Below are 16,517 nucleotides of genomic sequence, written 5' to 3' on the forward strand. Positions count from 1 at the left end.
TTCTGGCTTGGATTAATCAGTTTGGCCTGGCTCAAATGTAAGAATGAAAGAGTTCTTTAGTATTAATTGGTTGGATGCAGATTTATAGGACCACTTTAAGCTAGACTGAATATGTATCTCATTCAGTGATTTTTGCATTAAAATAAAAGTAGTTGCAGGTTGTTCCTTGACATGTTTGCCTTTACATCAGACATCACAGTAAACAGAAGTACTACGATTGCTATTTTGTTGAAAGTAAGAATATTTGAATTTTTTAATACCAAATTTTTTATGTCAAGGAAAAAAAGGGTAACTGTCGTGCAATAGGACTGTCTTCACTTTAAAAACACATCAAATTAATCTATAATTAGATGAATTTTAAAAAGTTGCTTTCTATGCAAACTAGTTCCTGCGGATCACATTCTCAGTTCTGTCAGCTTTAATTTTAGTAATACGTAATTGTATGAATGTGCACAAAAGGGGGAAATGTTTTGTTTTGAAAAGATGTATGGATGAAATAAACCATTGCATTCCATTCCATAGGTTCTGTGCAAGTGTTTTAAGCCAGCCACAGTTTAGCACAACCAAAACCCAGGATGCTTTGGCTGTCCTTTGTTTCAACTAAAAAAAGGAACCTTGCCTTCTCTCTCCACTCTTCCCTTCAGCAGCTCCCAGCACGACATATTTCATCTACCCATCACATATTTCAGTGCCTTTCCTTCCTTCCCTCGCCTCTCAGCTCCCACCAGTCTCATGCTGCAGCAAATCCCATCAGCCTACCTGCCCCTAGTCTTCCCAGCATCTCTCGTCCTCTGCCAATGACCCGTACCTCACAGTATCCCTGCTCCTGATCTGCCCTCTCTCCCTTCAGCTGGCAGGATTCTTGGGTTTTCCTCCCACATTTTTTCAAAATGCCTCTGTCTGCGACAAAACTGGCCTGCTTCGTTTTTGTTTATTGACCACTCTAAGCCAGGTGTTCTGTGAATGGAACAGTTCATGCGCAGAACATTTTGCACATCCATGTATGACTCCAAATCTGAAAACTCTTACTTTGGAGAACTGCCCCTTGAAAGTCAGTGAAACCAATTTCCAAATAAATATACGTAGGCTTGGACTGCAAGATCTGGAGTTCAGTTTTGGTAGTAGAGAAATACATACTACAGAACATTTGGGTTTCTTTTTCTCCTGAGTCAGCTGTATATTACCAATCTTTTTTAGTGGTGTCTTGGAAATTTATTTTACTTTGAAAGCTGTTAAAATTTTGTTGATACGATGTATCACTCTATGACACTTAGGTGTTTTGAGCTCTCAAAATCAATACTTTGCTGTTACAAATCAAATTTCTAAATAGCTGGTCAGTCTCCTGTGCCGTGTAAAGGCAAAGGTAAAGGTTTCCCTTGACATTAAGTCCAGTCATGTCCGACTTTAGGGGGCGGTGCTCATCTCCGTTTCAAAGCTGAAGAGCCAGCGTTTGTCCGTAGACACTTCCGTGGTCATGTGGCCGGCACAACTACACGGAACACCATTACCTGCCCGCCGAAGCGGTACCTATTGATCTACTCACATTGGCATGTTTTCAAACTGCTAGGTTGGCAGGAGCTGGGACTAGCAACGGGAGCTCACCCCGTCACGCACATTCGAACCGCCGACCTTCCGATCGGCAAGCTCAGCAGCTCAGCAGTTTAACCCGCAGCGCCACCGCGTCCCCCTGTGCCGTGTACAAGCCACTAATGTCCCAAAGAAGTAAACTTTGGGACATTTCTTTTCTCTTTCTGAGCTGTGATATGGGTACTATGTGGTCTGGCTTTTTAAAAATATTCTTAATTTTAAGGTTGTTAGATTGTTTCAAAATTTGTTATAAATCCTAATTACAAAGATTTGAAACAAGAATGAGACATGTCCCACTCCTTCTTTTCCTAGCTTGTGGACATCGCAGCCATCTATGTTTCCTTAATTGGACAGATGATGATTTGTGCGAATTATTTTGGTTTCTTGTTTGAGACCTCTCCAAATAGCTGTTTCAGAAAAAGTCCCGATTCAGTGATCGGCTGCTTTTACAAAGACTTGGGAGCTTGCCTTTTCTGTTATGCAACCTGCATTCGTGAAGGGTCTTCTTTGCACAGGAGTGCACGGCTTTAGAGCCAGATAAATGTTTTAAAGCCATGCCTCATGCCAGCTCTGACTGCTACTTGTAGGGAGTATGTAGTTGTAATCACGTCTAATAGATCAGAGAATATTGCTCCCTGGGGCTTAAGATTTTGGTCTCTTCTGTTTTGGACAGCAGAAGCCCTGCCATGCTGCAAACTGCTTTGGAAGCTCCTTCAAGCTTCTCAAATTGTTTCTTTTTTCAGTAAGAGGGGCTATTATTTCTAAAGCCCCTTGGATTTTAGGAGCCAGGTTGCATGGGTTTTTTTGGCCCTAGCTGTAATGTTGATTTATATATATAAAAAATCCGAAACAAAGTTGGAAATTTGATGCTCTGTGACTGTCTTGGAGCAAAGTTGTAGTTTCACTTTCGAAGCAGTGAGAGGCTTTTTAAGCTGTCTTTGAGCTGTCTCTTATAATTAGTAGAAGGTTTTTTGTGATTGCTTGTACTTGATACAGCTTTATCAGAATATTACATAAGATACTGAAACAAAAATAAAGTTCAGCATAATTTGGTTAGCTTTTTTAATTAAAATACAAAGACATCTGAAAGGTTGACATCTTAATTATTGGCTAGCCAAAAAGAGGCCATGAAATAGCGCAACTTTCCAGTAGAATATATATCTATTTCTTTGATTTCTGTTACGATATTATGGCTTCCTCAGCTTCATCCTTCATACCCAACTGCATTACAGATTGGCTAATGTGAAGCTCATTGCAGGAAGACTGCTCTGAATATTTTGAACAAATGGACAGTGTTTTGTGTCCCGATCTTGCATATCAGCTGATGAGATTATATGTATGCTTCTTTGCCTTGACAGTACAATAGAACTGATTTTATCAACATTGTTATTTTCTTTCAATTATGCATAAGTAGTTTTGGTTTTGAGGATTCTACAAACCTTTTCGTAGGAGAAATGCCATGTATTCTGAGAAATTGTGTCATATTATAGACAAACATAGACAGTTTACAGTATGAGTTGAGTTGCTCCAAATAAAGCATTTCTTGATAAAGATTTTAAATTGTGATTGAAGCTTGAGGCATAAAAACCACAGCAAATATCATTATTTCCAGAACCTTATGTTGAGAACAATAACAAGGGAAACCTACTTTACAGAGTATAAGAAATCTTTCTTTTTTTAAGGTACGTTTTTGGGATCTGCTTTTTAAAAAGATTGAAAAATAAAGTCAGCACTGATAAATTATATTTATTTAAATAAAAAAAAAACTCCAAATCATGTTTTTAAGGTTTCAAAGCAGTAACTTTGAAGAGAGATTTTAGTTCTGTGTGTGTATGAGAGAAAAAAAATGAATTTAGATTGTGAACTCATACTCCTATATCAGATACGTAGGGGGAGCATAATAGAATTACTAAATCTACCTACTCTAGAAAACTTGAGATGTTTTTGTCTGTATGTTGGTGTATGCGAGTGTGAACCAGAGAACTTTGAAGCTACAGACCTTGTCTCCTTAAAGCAGAGCCATCAATTACTCTTTGAAACTCTTTGTTCATTCAAGAAGAGAATAAACCTCTGTTTGTAAAAGCTTGCATATCTCAATGGGCCTTTCAGAAGTGCACCATATTAAAATGCACAGCACCTAGAACTATTCATGTTAATTATCACAAGACAACATGCTCACAATCTGAGTTTCTCTGCAGTTCTGTCTTATATATGGAAAGGACAGTGAGCAGCCTTATCATTATTTCTGGTGTTTCATCGATCAGGCTTTGTGTTACCTTCTGGAACTTTTTTTGGAGCTTGACAGTTCCTACAACTCGGAGACGCTTTCAAAACATTTAGGCTTTCTTGAATATTAAGGATGGCTCTGGTGGCAATAGAAACTACAAGATGTTGGATATGTACAGACTGTGATAAATTATATCAGCAGTTACTGGAATCTATTATTGGTATGTAGCATAGCAGACGTTGATATTTCAGAGATTATGTTGTGGATCTGATTGTTTTGACAGGTTCTTTGGGTAATTTTTGCTTCTTATATAGGTTTTCTGTAAAAATAATAGCATTTATTCATTTATTTTTATTCATTTATTTACATTTCAAATTTAGTCACCACCCATCTCACCCAAAGAGCAACTTAAATTTTCCTTCTTTTGCTGGAGGGTCATTATAATAAATGGGCTTGTTGTTTTTGCCCAACTTTAAAATAGTTTATTTAACTGTTGCATTTGTTTTGAAAACTTATTTATGCCAGCCAGTGAATAGTGTTGATTATTTTTTAAAAGGTTGATTATTTTGACAAACATCTTTTATTTAAAATATAGGTAACCTGTTATTAAAGGCTTTTCTAATAATGACACTGTATTGATTCAGCTCAGTCTGTGTTCAATATTTGTCCAATTCTTTTGTAAATATGACAGTATTTTGCCTATAATAATAAAGTTAATGAATAGATTCTTAAACTTGGAGGAGGAAATGGTACTTTTACCAAGTATAGCAAATAATTATAAGCAATTCTTGTATACAGTGTGTCCAGTACTGCCTTCAGAACTTCATGCCGCACCAACATATATTGGCATTCTGGGTGCTCCCTGGACGCCCTCCTAGTTTTCCCATATTGGGCCAACTCTTGATCTTTTTACTAAAATATACTAATTTGCTGTGTATTTTTTGTAGATGAACCGGCTAGTCCTAGTATTGACCATGACATCAGCCACATTCCAGCTTCTGCTGTTATTTCAGCATCTTCCTTGCGAGCACCCACCATCACCACTGTTCCTCCTAGTCCTACTGCTCTAGTTCCTTTAATTCGACGTCAGCTATCTTATGGCCATGGTTAGTTTACTGTTTCAAGCTGTTTTAGCTAAATTCAACAAACCTTGCTTATTTTTAAAAGGTGGGGGATTTGTTTTTGCTTTGGTTACAGAATCTATTAGGACGAGTGTCTTAGATGATCAGTTCCCTGCAAAAAGTGAAAGGTCCAAATCTTATGATGAAGGACTTGATGACTATAGAGAAGGAAAATTGTAAGTCCACCATACCTACAAAAATATAAATGTGCGTCTCTGTCTTATTCAGGAATTTCTTTAAAAATGTTCACTAAAATGTCTACTTTCCATCTATAGGGCCATAAAGCATGTGCCAAGCTTAAAGGGAATTAAGGTCAGTAACCTTGTTTCAACATCATTTATCTGCTGTGTAAATAACATTAGTATTGCATGACTAAGCATTAAGATGAACCTAGGTATGTGAGAATATAGACTTTGCTCAAAGTTTATGGTGCTTTTTGGTTTAATGACCAAGCACCCACTTTGTGGATAGAAGGCATTGGCCTTTGCCATTTAAAAAGATCAGATAGAATTTGATGGAGAAGTCCTTTTCCTGCTGTAGACAGGATGGCACACTCGCTGAGACATAAACGCAGTTAACTTCAGAATTGTTACCACGTACGTATTAAAAGGAAACTGGCTAAGATATATGACAGGGCTTTTCATTGGGGCAGTTCATTGAGGCTTGTTCTCGGCCACTAGGTGGATGTACTGTTCCACTGATGTTAACTCCCTCTCCATGCTAGCTGTCTGTATTCCCACCTGCACAGGTGGAAGAGGGAGAACTTGAACGGTTAGAGCATGCTTAAGCTGGTTTGATTATGTTTTCTTTAGCCTCCAGACAGCCAAGCATCTTTAGAAAATGCAGGATTCAGAAAAGCTTCTTCTTCAGACATCTTTGGTGATACCTCCAAAGAAGGATATCTCCATTTTCGGCAGCTAGTTCCAGACAAGGGGAAGGTACTGTTCTTCCAAATCACAGCTGAGAGTAAAACTTGTGTTCTTGTACATATACAGATGTTTTGGAGAACTTTTTAGATGCTTACAGGTTTTTCATTTCCTATGAAGAATGCTACAAACCGGCTTGTTCTTCTTTTGGCAGAAACTCAACTTTTCAAACTTTCCCTTTGAACTGCATAGACCTGATGCACTTGTTGCAATGTTATTGTTCTTAAACAGTTAAAATGAACTTATAAACATTAAACACAATTAAATAAATCTTTTGCATGTCAGATGCTCTGCAGCTCCAAATATCTTGCTGATATTTTCACAATAAGAGCTTCTTCAGTCTACTAACACAGGTGAAAGACTTAAATTTGGAGGTTAAAAATCTCAGTGATGTAAATATAAGTTCTGTCTTGTTTGTACTCCTTGATAATTTGTCATATTTAATTAGGAAGATATTCAATCAGCATTATGTCAGTTAACCTGTAAAAAAGATTCCCAGTGTGCAGATATTCTTATTTTTTATTTATATTACAATATTTTGTACAACTTCAGACCTACTTATTTCAAACAATACCATAAAATATCATGGTTACTTTTTGGATAGGCAGGACCATCAGGAACTTCCAGGACTGTCAGTTAAATTGAGAAGTTGAAAGAACATTCCAGAAAAAAGTGGCAAACTGCTTCTGTATTTTTTGTTAAGAAAAAAATATGGGTGTGTTTATGAAGTCATGTGGAGTCAAAATACTAATCGGGGAATGTGGTTCCCTCTTGTTTTTTTTTTCCCCTCTGTTTTGTATTCCTTAATTTTAGAACATACTGTCCTGGTTTTGCTGATTTTATATATTTAAAATACTAATATGCCATGTGTCATATAGTAAATACATTTCCAGATGATGAACAAATTAAAAAATAAATTAATACAATTAAAATACTGTAACATAAAACAAAGTACATAAAATGATGTAACGATGACTAATCCTGGTATCCATTTTCCAGAGAGTTGGCGGGAGCATCCGGCCATGGAAACAGATGTATGTTGTTCTCAGAGGGTGTTCGTTGTACTTATACAAGGATAAAAAAGAACCAACAATGCTTTTGGAGGAGGAACAGCCCATCAACATCAATGCTTGTTTGACAGACATTTCGTACAGTGATACCAAGAGGAAACATGTGTTCCGGCTTACTACATCAGACTGCGAATACCTCTTTCAAGCTGAAGATAGAGATGACATGCTGGCATGGATTAAGGCTATTCGAGAAAACAGCAACTTAAATGATGAGGTTGTGTCCTTGTTAAGTATTTACTCTTCCTCCCTGTTGTATTTGGCAGAGATCAGCAGGTTTTTCCAGCACCGTTATGTAGTTTCGCATGGTAGCCCAGACATGCAATAAATAGAAGCTAAACATATTAAAAATCTCAAATCTCACAAGATTTTTATAAGATAGCATGAGATTTCAATGTTCCCACCTGGGAGATAATATATCCATTAAGGTATGAGAAAGGGATTTTGGTAAGAGTGTGCATGAAGCAAAAAGAGTCATTGCACCTTGGAAGTTTGGCTACACTATTCCAGGTGGATTATGGTCCAGCTAAAGTGAAGCACAGTTCATTTAGGTTGACTGGATTCAGCCAAAGCAGATCTGGAAGAGTCTTAAGGCGCAACTAGGCCAAATCTACTTTGCTCAATCCTCCCTCTCCTCCTCTTCTGTGGCTCAGTCTGCTCACTGATCATTCCAGCACCTTCCCCTTGACACCTCTTATTTACACTGCATTTGAATTCAGTTGTGCACACCTGCTGGCCATCTCCCCTTCTTCCATGCGCAGTCATCCCCTAGTACCTTGCACCCACCTGAGAGGTCTCCTACCTCTGTACCACTGCACACCACCAGCCTTTGTTTTTCTGCTTTCCACCCCAGAATACATGAGTTCCAGCTCTATTCATGAATCAAACATTCTTCCTCTGGCTCCATGCACAGATAAAGCGCATATGCTTCATTCTGGGCCGAGCAGCTAATAATAGCCTGAACTGCATATGGAATGCTCCATGCTTGGAATGGATTACATATCCCTAGATATTGACTCTGAATTATATTAAAGTTAAAATGAGTAATATTTTCACTGTTATTCTATTCATTCTCTCTTTTAGTGTTCAGCATTGAAACTTACTCTTCATATACATGAATGATTTAATTACAGGTTAACTTGTTATCCATATTCATATATCCACAGTTGTTAGACTAGAACTTCAACCACATGTAATGAAACCACAGATAGTGAGTTTTTGCACCTTTGTGAATTGAGGCATTAGGTTCCAGAGCTTACAGTCCTTCTGTTCCTCCCACAGGCTTCCTCCTTTGCTGCAGATTGCACTGAGTCAGCAGTCTAGTGGCAGCTGGCTTTTTTTGGAGTGATATATCTGGTTGGTGATGGAGGGAGTTGCCCTGCTTGTGCCACATGACACATGTTGGCTTCTTCCTCTCCATGTAGCTCTTTCACAATCTCAGTGTGGAGACAGTGGCACTGTTCGTTCCTTGTTTAAAGTGCTGGTGATCTGGATTACCTGAATCACAAGCATTGCATAGTTGCTGGAGTGAGAAGTGAACAATGTACAGCAGGACTAGCATTCAGCAGCTTGAATGCTAGTTGAGACCCCATCCACCAAAGAAGATCAGATGCCACAAAGAAGCCAAGTGAACTCTTGCATCAGGCGGACCCAGTGCAATCCACCATTACCAAAAATTAGGGGCAAATCCATTAAGCAGAAGTCTGTAGAAGAAAAAGGACAACTGTAGGCTCTGGAACCTAACCCAATTCACATAGCCTTAAAGGTAGTGTTATTTGCAGTTTCCTTGTCCACAGTTTTAAGTTGAAATGGAACCCCTGCAAAAAAATCCATCTGTATTTATAGTTCAACCAATAGCAGTGATCATTTGCTCATTCCTTCTGGAAAGCATTACTTAAATCATTGTTATCACATTAAGAATGCTATGTTAATATCACAAGAAACAGCTAATTGGTTGCTAAGAAAGATACGGTCATGCTTGCCACATAAAGGCGGGATAGAAAATAAATAAATAATTGGGACAGGGAGGAGAATCAACATACTTAGGGTTAGCTAGTGCCTTAAAGTGCCCCTCCTGCATAATGATGGAAGAGATCATAGCCATCTGGATTTTATGAGCTGGGGTAGTTAAGAAATTGTTTTAGTTTTAATGGGATTTTATTAGAATTTTATCGTATATTTATTCAAATTTTTATTGTATATTTATTCTATATTGTAAACCGCCCAGAGTCCCTCTGGTCGGAGGAGATGGGCAGTGACAAATTTGATAAATAAATAAAAATATAACAATCCCTCATCTAACCATTGCTACAATTAATGCAGAGGAAAGGAACATGTATTTGCAGGGTGGCCAAATTCAGAACCTTGTAATAGTTCAGCCTGGCTCAGGAAAACCTGGGTAGTAGTAGAAAGGATAGGAAGACCTGAATGGAATCGGTGGCATGTCATGAAAGAACTTATTTGCAACCTGGGAAGGGCATTTTGTCCTAAGAACACAGTTGAACTTAACTATTCTTTTAGGTAGTATTCATAATAAAGCTACTTTTGTAACATAATCCTGCAATTGACTATTCACACAGTTGCACTGAATTCAGTCTATCTGAGACATCTTCAAGCGTTAGCAATATGTGTACAGTACTGTAGTCTCTTTCTATGAGGAGGGGAAGCAGGGATGATTATGCTAGATTTGTCCTCCCCCCCACTTCATTCTTCTCAATGATGAGAAGATCTTTTGCTGTCTATGGAAGCTCTATATGCAATTCTGGATTCTGAGCTGCATGGGAGAGCGTCCTTGTTCAGGGTCAAATATAAAATGTTAAAAATAGGCATGTTCAGAAATCAGGATTTGTCCTAAGAACATCAAGAAGGTGCTACGGTTTTACATAAAACAATTGCATGGATGTACAGTTTAGTAAGCAGCTGTAATTTGCAGACCTTCCTCTAATGTTGAAGGGAATTCAAGACTGGGTGGTTAAAATGTGCATCTTATAACAGAGGAGAGGCATTTGTTGTCTTCAAATGATGCAAACTATTAATCCCAGTAACCTCAATTATATCCAGCAACTTCTGGAAGGCCGCTGGTTTTTTATTCCTGACTTACAAACTATTCTGTCCAACATTTAATATGTAAAATGCTGCTTCTGTTTTTTTTGAAATGCTTCCCTAATGTGTCTGCAGTCCAATGTATAGCATTGTGTGCTTTAAAATTGATGAGGTTTTATGTCTAACCTCTACATTTGATTTCCCCCCCATTTTGATGTATTTTCTTTATTTAAATTATAATTATCATTAGCTCCCCATTATTATATGCTATATAGCTTGTCCTATCCTGAATATGACTAGTTAAGTTTTCATTTATGGAGTTGTGCAAAGCAGGAATTCCAAAATAGCTCTATATTCATTTTGCAGAACACAGGTGTCACAAGCAGGGATCTAATTAGCCGGAGGATTAAAGAATACAGCACAATTATGGGGTAAGCCGCCACAGTACGGTTTAAGAGTTCAGTTAGTCAGCTACATGGATCTCCTGTTTAAATATATATATATATATATATATTTTAGCACTTCAAGTGGCAAAACAGAACCATCTCCAAAAACACCCCGACAGAGCCTGAGTATAAGGCAGACATTCCTTGGCACGAAAACTGAGCAAAGAACTCAGCCCCCGCATTCTCCTAAGGAGGAATCAGAAAGGAAATTCCTTGCTAAAGGTATTGTATATTAGATATAAGAATATCACTGCTTGCCCCAAGCTTTCCTGTTATACTGAAGAGAGTGTGATGGTGAGACCACTAAGTGTTAAGAGGTTTGGAGTTTCATTGATTCTTAGGAGAAGTGCATTGAAGAAACTTTTTATGCCATGGCAAGTGATGATGAAACTCCTTTTATGCTGGGAACTCCTCTTGATTATTCCCATTTATGAGGAAGCTCCAGATCAGAAGCAATCTGGTAAACTGTGATCTGAAATGTGATCCCAGAATATATATGTATGTGGGGTGGAATTGAAAAGACAGTGGGAAAGACTGTTGGGTGAAATAGTCTGAAAAAGGCAAATGGAGGGAAAGACACTTGTATAAAAAGGATAGCACCATCTCATTCTGTAGATGTGATATTTCCATATCATTTTGGGAAACAAACTTAATGAATACAGAACGCTGATTTATTGTAGGGAAATGGGTAGGAGTGGAGTAGAACAGGAATGTTGCACATTACAACATTTATATGATTTTTTTTAAAATCTTGTTTTGAGTCATGAAGCTTAAATCTTCTGTTCTGAGTCATGAAGCTTTGAAGGTATTTGCAAACTTCTCTCAAGGAATGTGGAAATGGCAGTGGGATCAGTAGCAATAAAACCACCATTCTCTGTTTACTGAGAACTACAATTTTGTTTTTTCATTGTAGCAGTTTTCACTGCAGCCTGTTTTTAAAAGGAGATTGTTTGCTTCCATCTAAATACTGAAAATAATAACTGTTTTCTTATTTATATAAATAGAATAGATATAACATGCTTATTTGCTAAGTGTCTGAGTTAGGTCTCACTATAAGAACGTTGCATTAATTCCTTGGAACATTACTAGCCTTTCAGCAGAGATTCCTAGGTTAATTGGAATATATTCCCACAAACTATACTGAATTAGTTTCGTGCATGCTGATTGCTGCACGGATACCATACGCCTTTTATTGGGAAGAACATCGATCCCTTCTATGAAAGAGAGTTTGGGTTGGGGAGTATGTTTGGATGTCTAGAATAACCTTGGATCTCAAAAGTAAATCTGACACAGAGTTTAATTCAAATAGGAACCCATTCTTGGATTACAACAGAATACATGGATTTGTATCACATTCAAAATGTGGGTTTATCTCTGCATAAAGTTTATATTTTAATTTTACAGAACTTCTAAATTAGAATAGACATAGCATGGACAGAATGTTGTACAGTTCATAATTTCATTTTATGGTTTATATAGTGCTGATCATGCTTCCTGATATTTATGCTTTGCTTAGAGCTTAATAGCGATTTTTCAAGCTTTTAAAATGATATAATATATTCAGTTATTCACAATCAAGTAATGATATACTGGAAAATTACAATCTCCATGACATTTGTAAATCCCTTGTTTACTCATTTGTATCCTAGTCCTTTATCCCTTTTTTCTTCTTTCTTCTTCCCTGTTTATAATTTTTTTCATATATATATATATACACACACACATACGTACACACACACACACACACAGATACATATATACACATACATAAATTTCATTTTGGTGGTTGTGTCAAAATACAAGGTAAATTGTAGGTTTTTGTTTATATACTGTTCATACTGATTGCAGATGCCACAAGATTTGATTCTGTTCAGAGTTAATAAAATTGCCGGGTGATGGTAGCTAAGGTTGTGGTGAACCTGTGGCCTGACTTTGGAGAAGCTGTAGTCTCTACACTTATTTCCAGATTTAACTATACTAAGTATCTTATGCTTATCTATTATTTTGTTGGCTCATTTGGTCATTATATCTAGTTCTATTCTGTTAGCTTTCCGGAGGTTTTAAATGATTTGTTTTCCTTTTTGCTCTTCTTCCTTAAAGAAAAAGATGAGACAAGCCCACCCAAAGATAAAGGTACATGGCGAAAAAACATTCCAAGCATCATGAGAAAAACGTTTGAAAAGAAGCCATCTGCTACTGGCACATTTGGTGTCAGACTAGATGACTGTCCTCCAGCTCAGAGCAATAAGGTATTTTTATTTTTTTAAAAGCACGCATATAGATTTTTCTTTGAAAGTTATGCTTTGAGAGACATAAAGAGTAAACTCAAACTTGCATTCCCTTTTGGATTTTTCAGTACATTCCACTAATCGTTGATGTATGCTGCAAGTTAGTTGAAGAAAGAGGTCTTGAATATACTGGTATTTATAGGGTTCCTGGAAATAATGCTGCCATCTCAAGCATGCAAGAAGAACTAAACAAAGGAATGACTGACATTGATGTTCAGGATGATGTGAGTTGTGCCCTCTCTGTTTCGAACTCTCAAAGTATTTCTTTTTAATGATAGGCTAACAATGTTTTGTTTGCTCAATTCTTAGAAATGGCGAGACCTGAATGTCATAAGTAGTTTATTGAAGTCCTTTTTCCGAAAGCTTCCAGAGCCACTCTTTACTAATGGTAAGTTTTGATTCTAAGTGGAAAAGAAAAAGAAAACTATTTAATAAAACACACCACTGATTGTCTGTGATAAGTTAAATTAGAAGACAGTTTTGTTTGAGTTCAGTTAAGCATTGTTCTCCTTAATGTTAGTATTGTTTAAATTTAGTAGGATTTTTTTGTCTTTCTCTTAAAAAGACTAGGATGGGGTATGTAGTTCACAGGCGGATGATATTATTGGCTTATATGCAGAAAGCGCAGATTTCATCCTGCTTTTCCTGTAAAAATGGTTAATTAGCAGCTGATACCTTTCTTTGCCTGAGATAGTGAAAAACTATTGCTGAGCAGAACGAACAGTTCCAAGTTGCTGGGATTGCCAGTTGTTCGACTTCCATAATATTCCTTCAGGTATTCTCATGTACAGGCTGTAGCCATCAAATCAAATACAGTCCCCCCAGTCACATATTAACCCGTTGGGTGCATCCCATTTTCTGTTTCTATGAGCAAGACAAACAAAAATGTCTTGAATCCCTGGTGGACGGCCATATATGGCTGGGGAATTGGATTTGAGTTGGTGAGTCATAAATTAATGGGTTGGGAATTAAATATTAAAAATATGTTAATACTGTACATTTTTGCCTTCTTTTAGTGGCCCCATTTCTGTGCATACATAGTAAGATATATAAACCTCAGATAAAAGCTGCTTTGTATATATTTGAAGTGACAGTTCTTTATAAATGTAAATCATGTTTTTTTTAATCTCATGGTATCAGTTTATAACTGTATTTATGAATAAGCATGTTTTCTAACTAATTTTTTACACAGAGGATCCAGGCTATCCACATTGGTTGAAATAAGTTATAGCGAGCAGGGTCTCTCTGCCAGGACATTGTGTTGCTCTACTGATGCAAGTCCATGGTTTATGCTTAGCTCTGCTTTCTCTTCTGTTTTTTTTTTTTTAATGTAGCAGTGGGGTTGTAATGTAGGTCTTGCAATAAAATTATTTTCTCTTATTAGAGAAATATGCAGATTTCATAGATGCCAACAGAAAAGAAGATCCTGTCGAGCGACTGAAAACACTGAAAAGGCTGGTATGCTGCTTTTGGATATGGGTTGAATCTGATAGTTTGTTATCTTTTGGATTATTTTAAAACTCTGTGCTGAAATCATCCATTTCAGATCCATGATTTACCTGAACACCATTACGAAACACTCAAATTTCTCTCTGCACATCTGAAAACTGTAGCAGAAAATTCAGAAAAGAACAAGGTAACTGGCTTATCTGTACCAAGAGCTTATATTCATGATAACTAAGTTTAGTGCTTGCTTCTAGGAGCTGTGGTAATAGAATTGTGTCTTTCTGGCTATAAGGCATGCTCCAGATTGTTTGGAATGTCAGAATTGTAGCCTGCATTTGCTTTCTCAGATTACTAGGCTCTGTGGCTGCCTTAGCATTGTAAACATTTAGGAAAACCAGTGGTTTAGGCATACATGAGAAAAACAGATGAAGAAACAAAGGCTTACCATTATCCTTGAGAGAAAAGCCATCTTTTTTATTGAGTTGCTTCCCACATGGAGGTAAAAACAAACAGGCAAGACACCTAGTCTCATAGATCAAGAGTATTTTTGTTTTCTTTTTCTTAAGTTGTGTACCTTGATCTGTAACTTTTGTGGAAAAACAACCTTGTTATGTTTTATGGGTTCCTTTTCTTTCTCTGGTAGGCAGCAGTAGAAAACTGTCCCCGCAACCCGAGTTCAATCCCAGCGGAAGCTGGATTCTCTCTTGGGTAGCCAGCTCAGGTCGATTCAGCCTTCCATCCTTCCATCCTATCCTTTGGTAAAATGAGTACTCAGCTTGCTGGGGAAGGTGACAACTGGGGAGGGCAATGGCAAACCACCCCGCTATAGTCTGCCAAGAAAACGTCGTGAAAGCAGCATCCCCCCAAAGGGTCAGACATGACTCGGTGCTTGCACAGGGGACCTTTCACCTTCACACCTTTCTTCCTGCAAAATTAGATGGACAGATTATGTCTTCAGGTACACAGAACCCATAGCTGGAAATAACTGCTGCATTGTGTGACTAGGAAGCTGCCCTGTAGTTACAGGTTTAAGACTTGTTGCAGAAAAAAGGTGTACTATGGTCCATAGGAAAATCACCTGCTCAGCATTCAATTAAAGCTTCCTAAGATGTTGAGAGATTCACGTACTACTTTAGATTTAGGAGAGGGAATGGATACAACCAGGCTCAACTGTTGATATTTCTTGACCTTTGCTTAAGCGCACTGAAAAATTATTAGATCCAGGAACAGAGAGTGGTGGATTAAATACAGCAGGGTCCTGATCTGCTATATAAATCAGTTTTGTACATTGATCAGCTGTTGCTTGAGCTTCATTCTAACTAGGAAGTCTAGTCTAATTTAGCTAAATCGGTCTTACTGTCAGATGTTTCTGCTTTTTAAGGGACATGTACATATACATGTATGCAAGTATGTTGATACGCCTAGTGTAAATGAGAAAGATTTATTTTCTTTGTTCTTTAGATGGAACCAAGAAACCTGGCAATAGTATTTGGTCCAACACTTGTGAGGTCATCTGAAGATAACATGACACATATGGTTACTCATATGCCAGATCAGTACAAAATTGTAGAAACACTTATCCAAAAAGTAAGTGAATTCATTTCATGCTGCTAGACAGATTATTCAGACAGACGTGTATCTTTTGTTAGACTAGCCTGGATTTTGATTTTCTTACAAAGAACTCCTTATTTCTTCAATGTCCACATTTTGATTCTTTCATTTCTGTGGAGTTTTTCACTTCTTTTGTTTTAAATTGTAGCATGACTGGTTTTTCGCAGAAGATGATGCTGAAGAGCCTTTTGTAAGTACTGATCCTTAACTAAATGGATTCTCCTCCTGTTTTAATTTAGGGCATACAAAGAATACATGATTTTCCCCCCTAATGTGTTCTAACAGTGTTCTTTGTTCACCACACCAAAACATTCTAATGGTTTTTACTCTTGAAGTAATGAAAATAGCATAAAATGAAGTTATAAGTTTCTCCTCTAGGGTATTTTTTTTCTCCATTTAACACTGCAGCTTGGGTATCTTTCTTTCTTCTTAAATGTTATATAGAAAGATTGGCATTCTTTTCAGTTCTCAGGTGACTAATTTTTCTAAGTACTGTTGAATCATGATGAAGCCACTGACTGTGACAACGATGATGAAGAGATCTTTGTTTATTAACTATAGACAGCAGTTCAGGAGGAAAACACAGTAGAGTCTCAGCCAGTGCCAAACATAGATCATTTACTCACCAACATTGGAAGGACTGGAGTATCTCCTGGAGACGTATCAGGTAACTCTTGCCTGGACAGTTTGTAGGTTAGAAAATTCTCTCTTCCGATGATTTACTATAATCGTCTCCTTTTCCTTTCTTTGCTAATA

The 16,517-nt window shown here is 37.3% G+C and overlaps 1 protein-coding gene across 2 annotated transcripts in view; it reads left to right on the forward strand.

Moving 5' to 3' along the window:
* ARHGAP21 (Rho GTPase activating protein 21) overlaps nt 1-16,517 on the forward strand; it is a 101,681-nt gene that overhangs the window by 78,857 nt on the left and 6,307 nt on the right. For both annotated transcript variants that reach the window (XM_063303511.1, XM_063303512.1), the window contains 15 exons: nt 4,762-4,920; nt 5,012-5,111; nt 5,211-5,247; nt 5,748-5,873; nt 6,861-7,145; nt 10,337-10,401; nt 10,490-10,638; nt 12,517-12,665; nt 12,773-12,928; nt 13,014-13,092; nt 14,089-14,162; nt 14,251-14,340; nt 15,612-15,737; nt 15,910-15,951; nt 16,323-16,428. In XM_063303511.1, the coding sequence (XP_063159581.1) occupies nt 4,762-4,920; nt 5,012-5,111; nt 5,211-5,247; nt 5,748-5,873; nt 6,861-7,145; nt 10,337-10,401; nt 10,490-10,638; nt 12,517-12,665; nt 12,773-12,928; nt 13,014-13,092; nt 14,089-14,162; nt 14,251-14,340; nt 15,612-15,737; nt 15,910-15,951; nt 16,323-16,428 (1,743 nt within the window). The remainder of the gene's footprint in view (nt 1-4,761; nt 4,921-5,011; nt 5,112-5,210; nt 5,248-5,747; nt 5,874-6,860; nt 7,146-10,336; nt 10,402-10,489; nt 10,639-12,516; nt 12,666-12,772; nt 12,929-13,013; nt 13,093-14,088; nt 14,163-14,250; nt 14,341-15,611; nt 15,738-15,909; nt 15,952-16,322; nt 16,429-16,517) is intronic.

This window comes from Candoia aspera, chromosome 4 (genome assembly GCF_035149785.1).
Source record: "Candoia aspera isolate rCanAsp1 chromosome 4, rCanAsp1.hap2, whole genome shotgun sequence".
Classification (NCBI taxonomy): Eukaryota; Metazoa; Chordata; class Lepidosauria; order Squamata; family Boidae; genus Candoia; species Candoia aspera.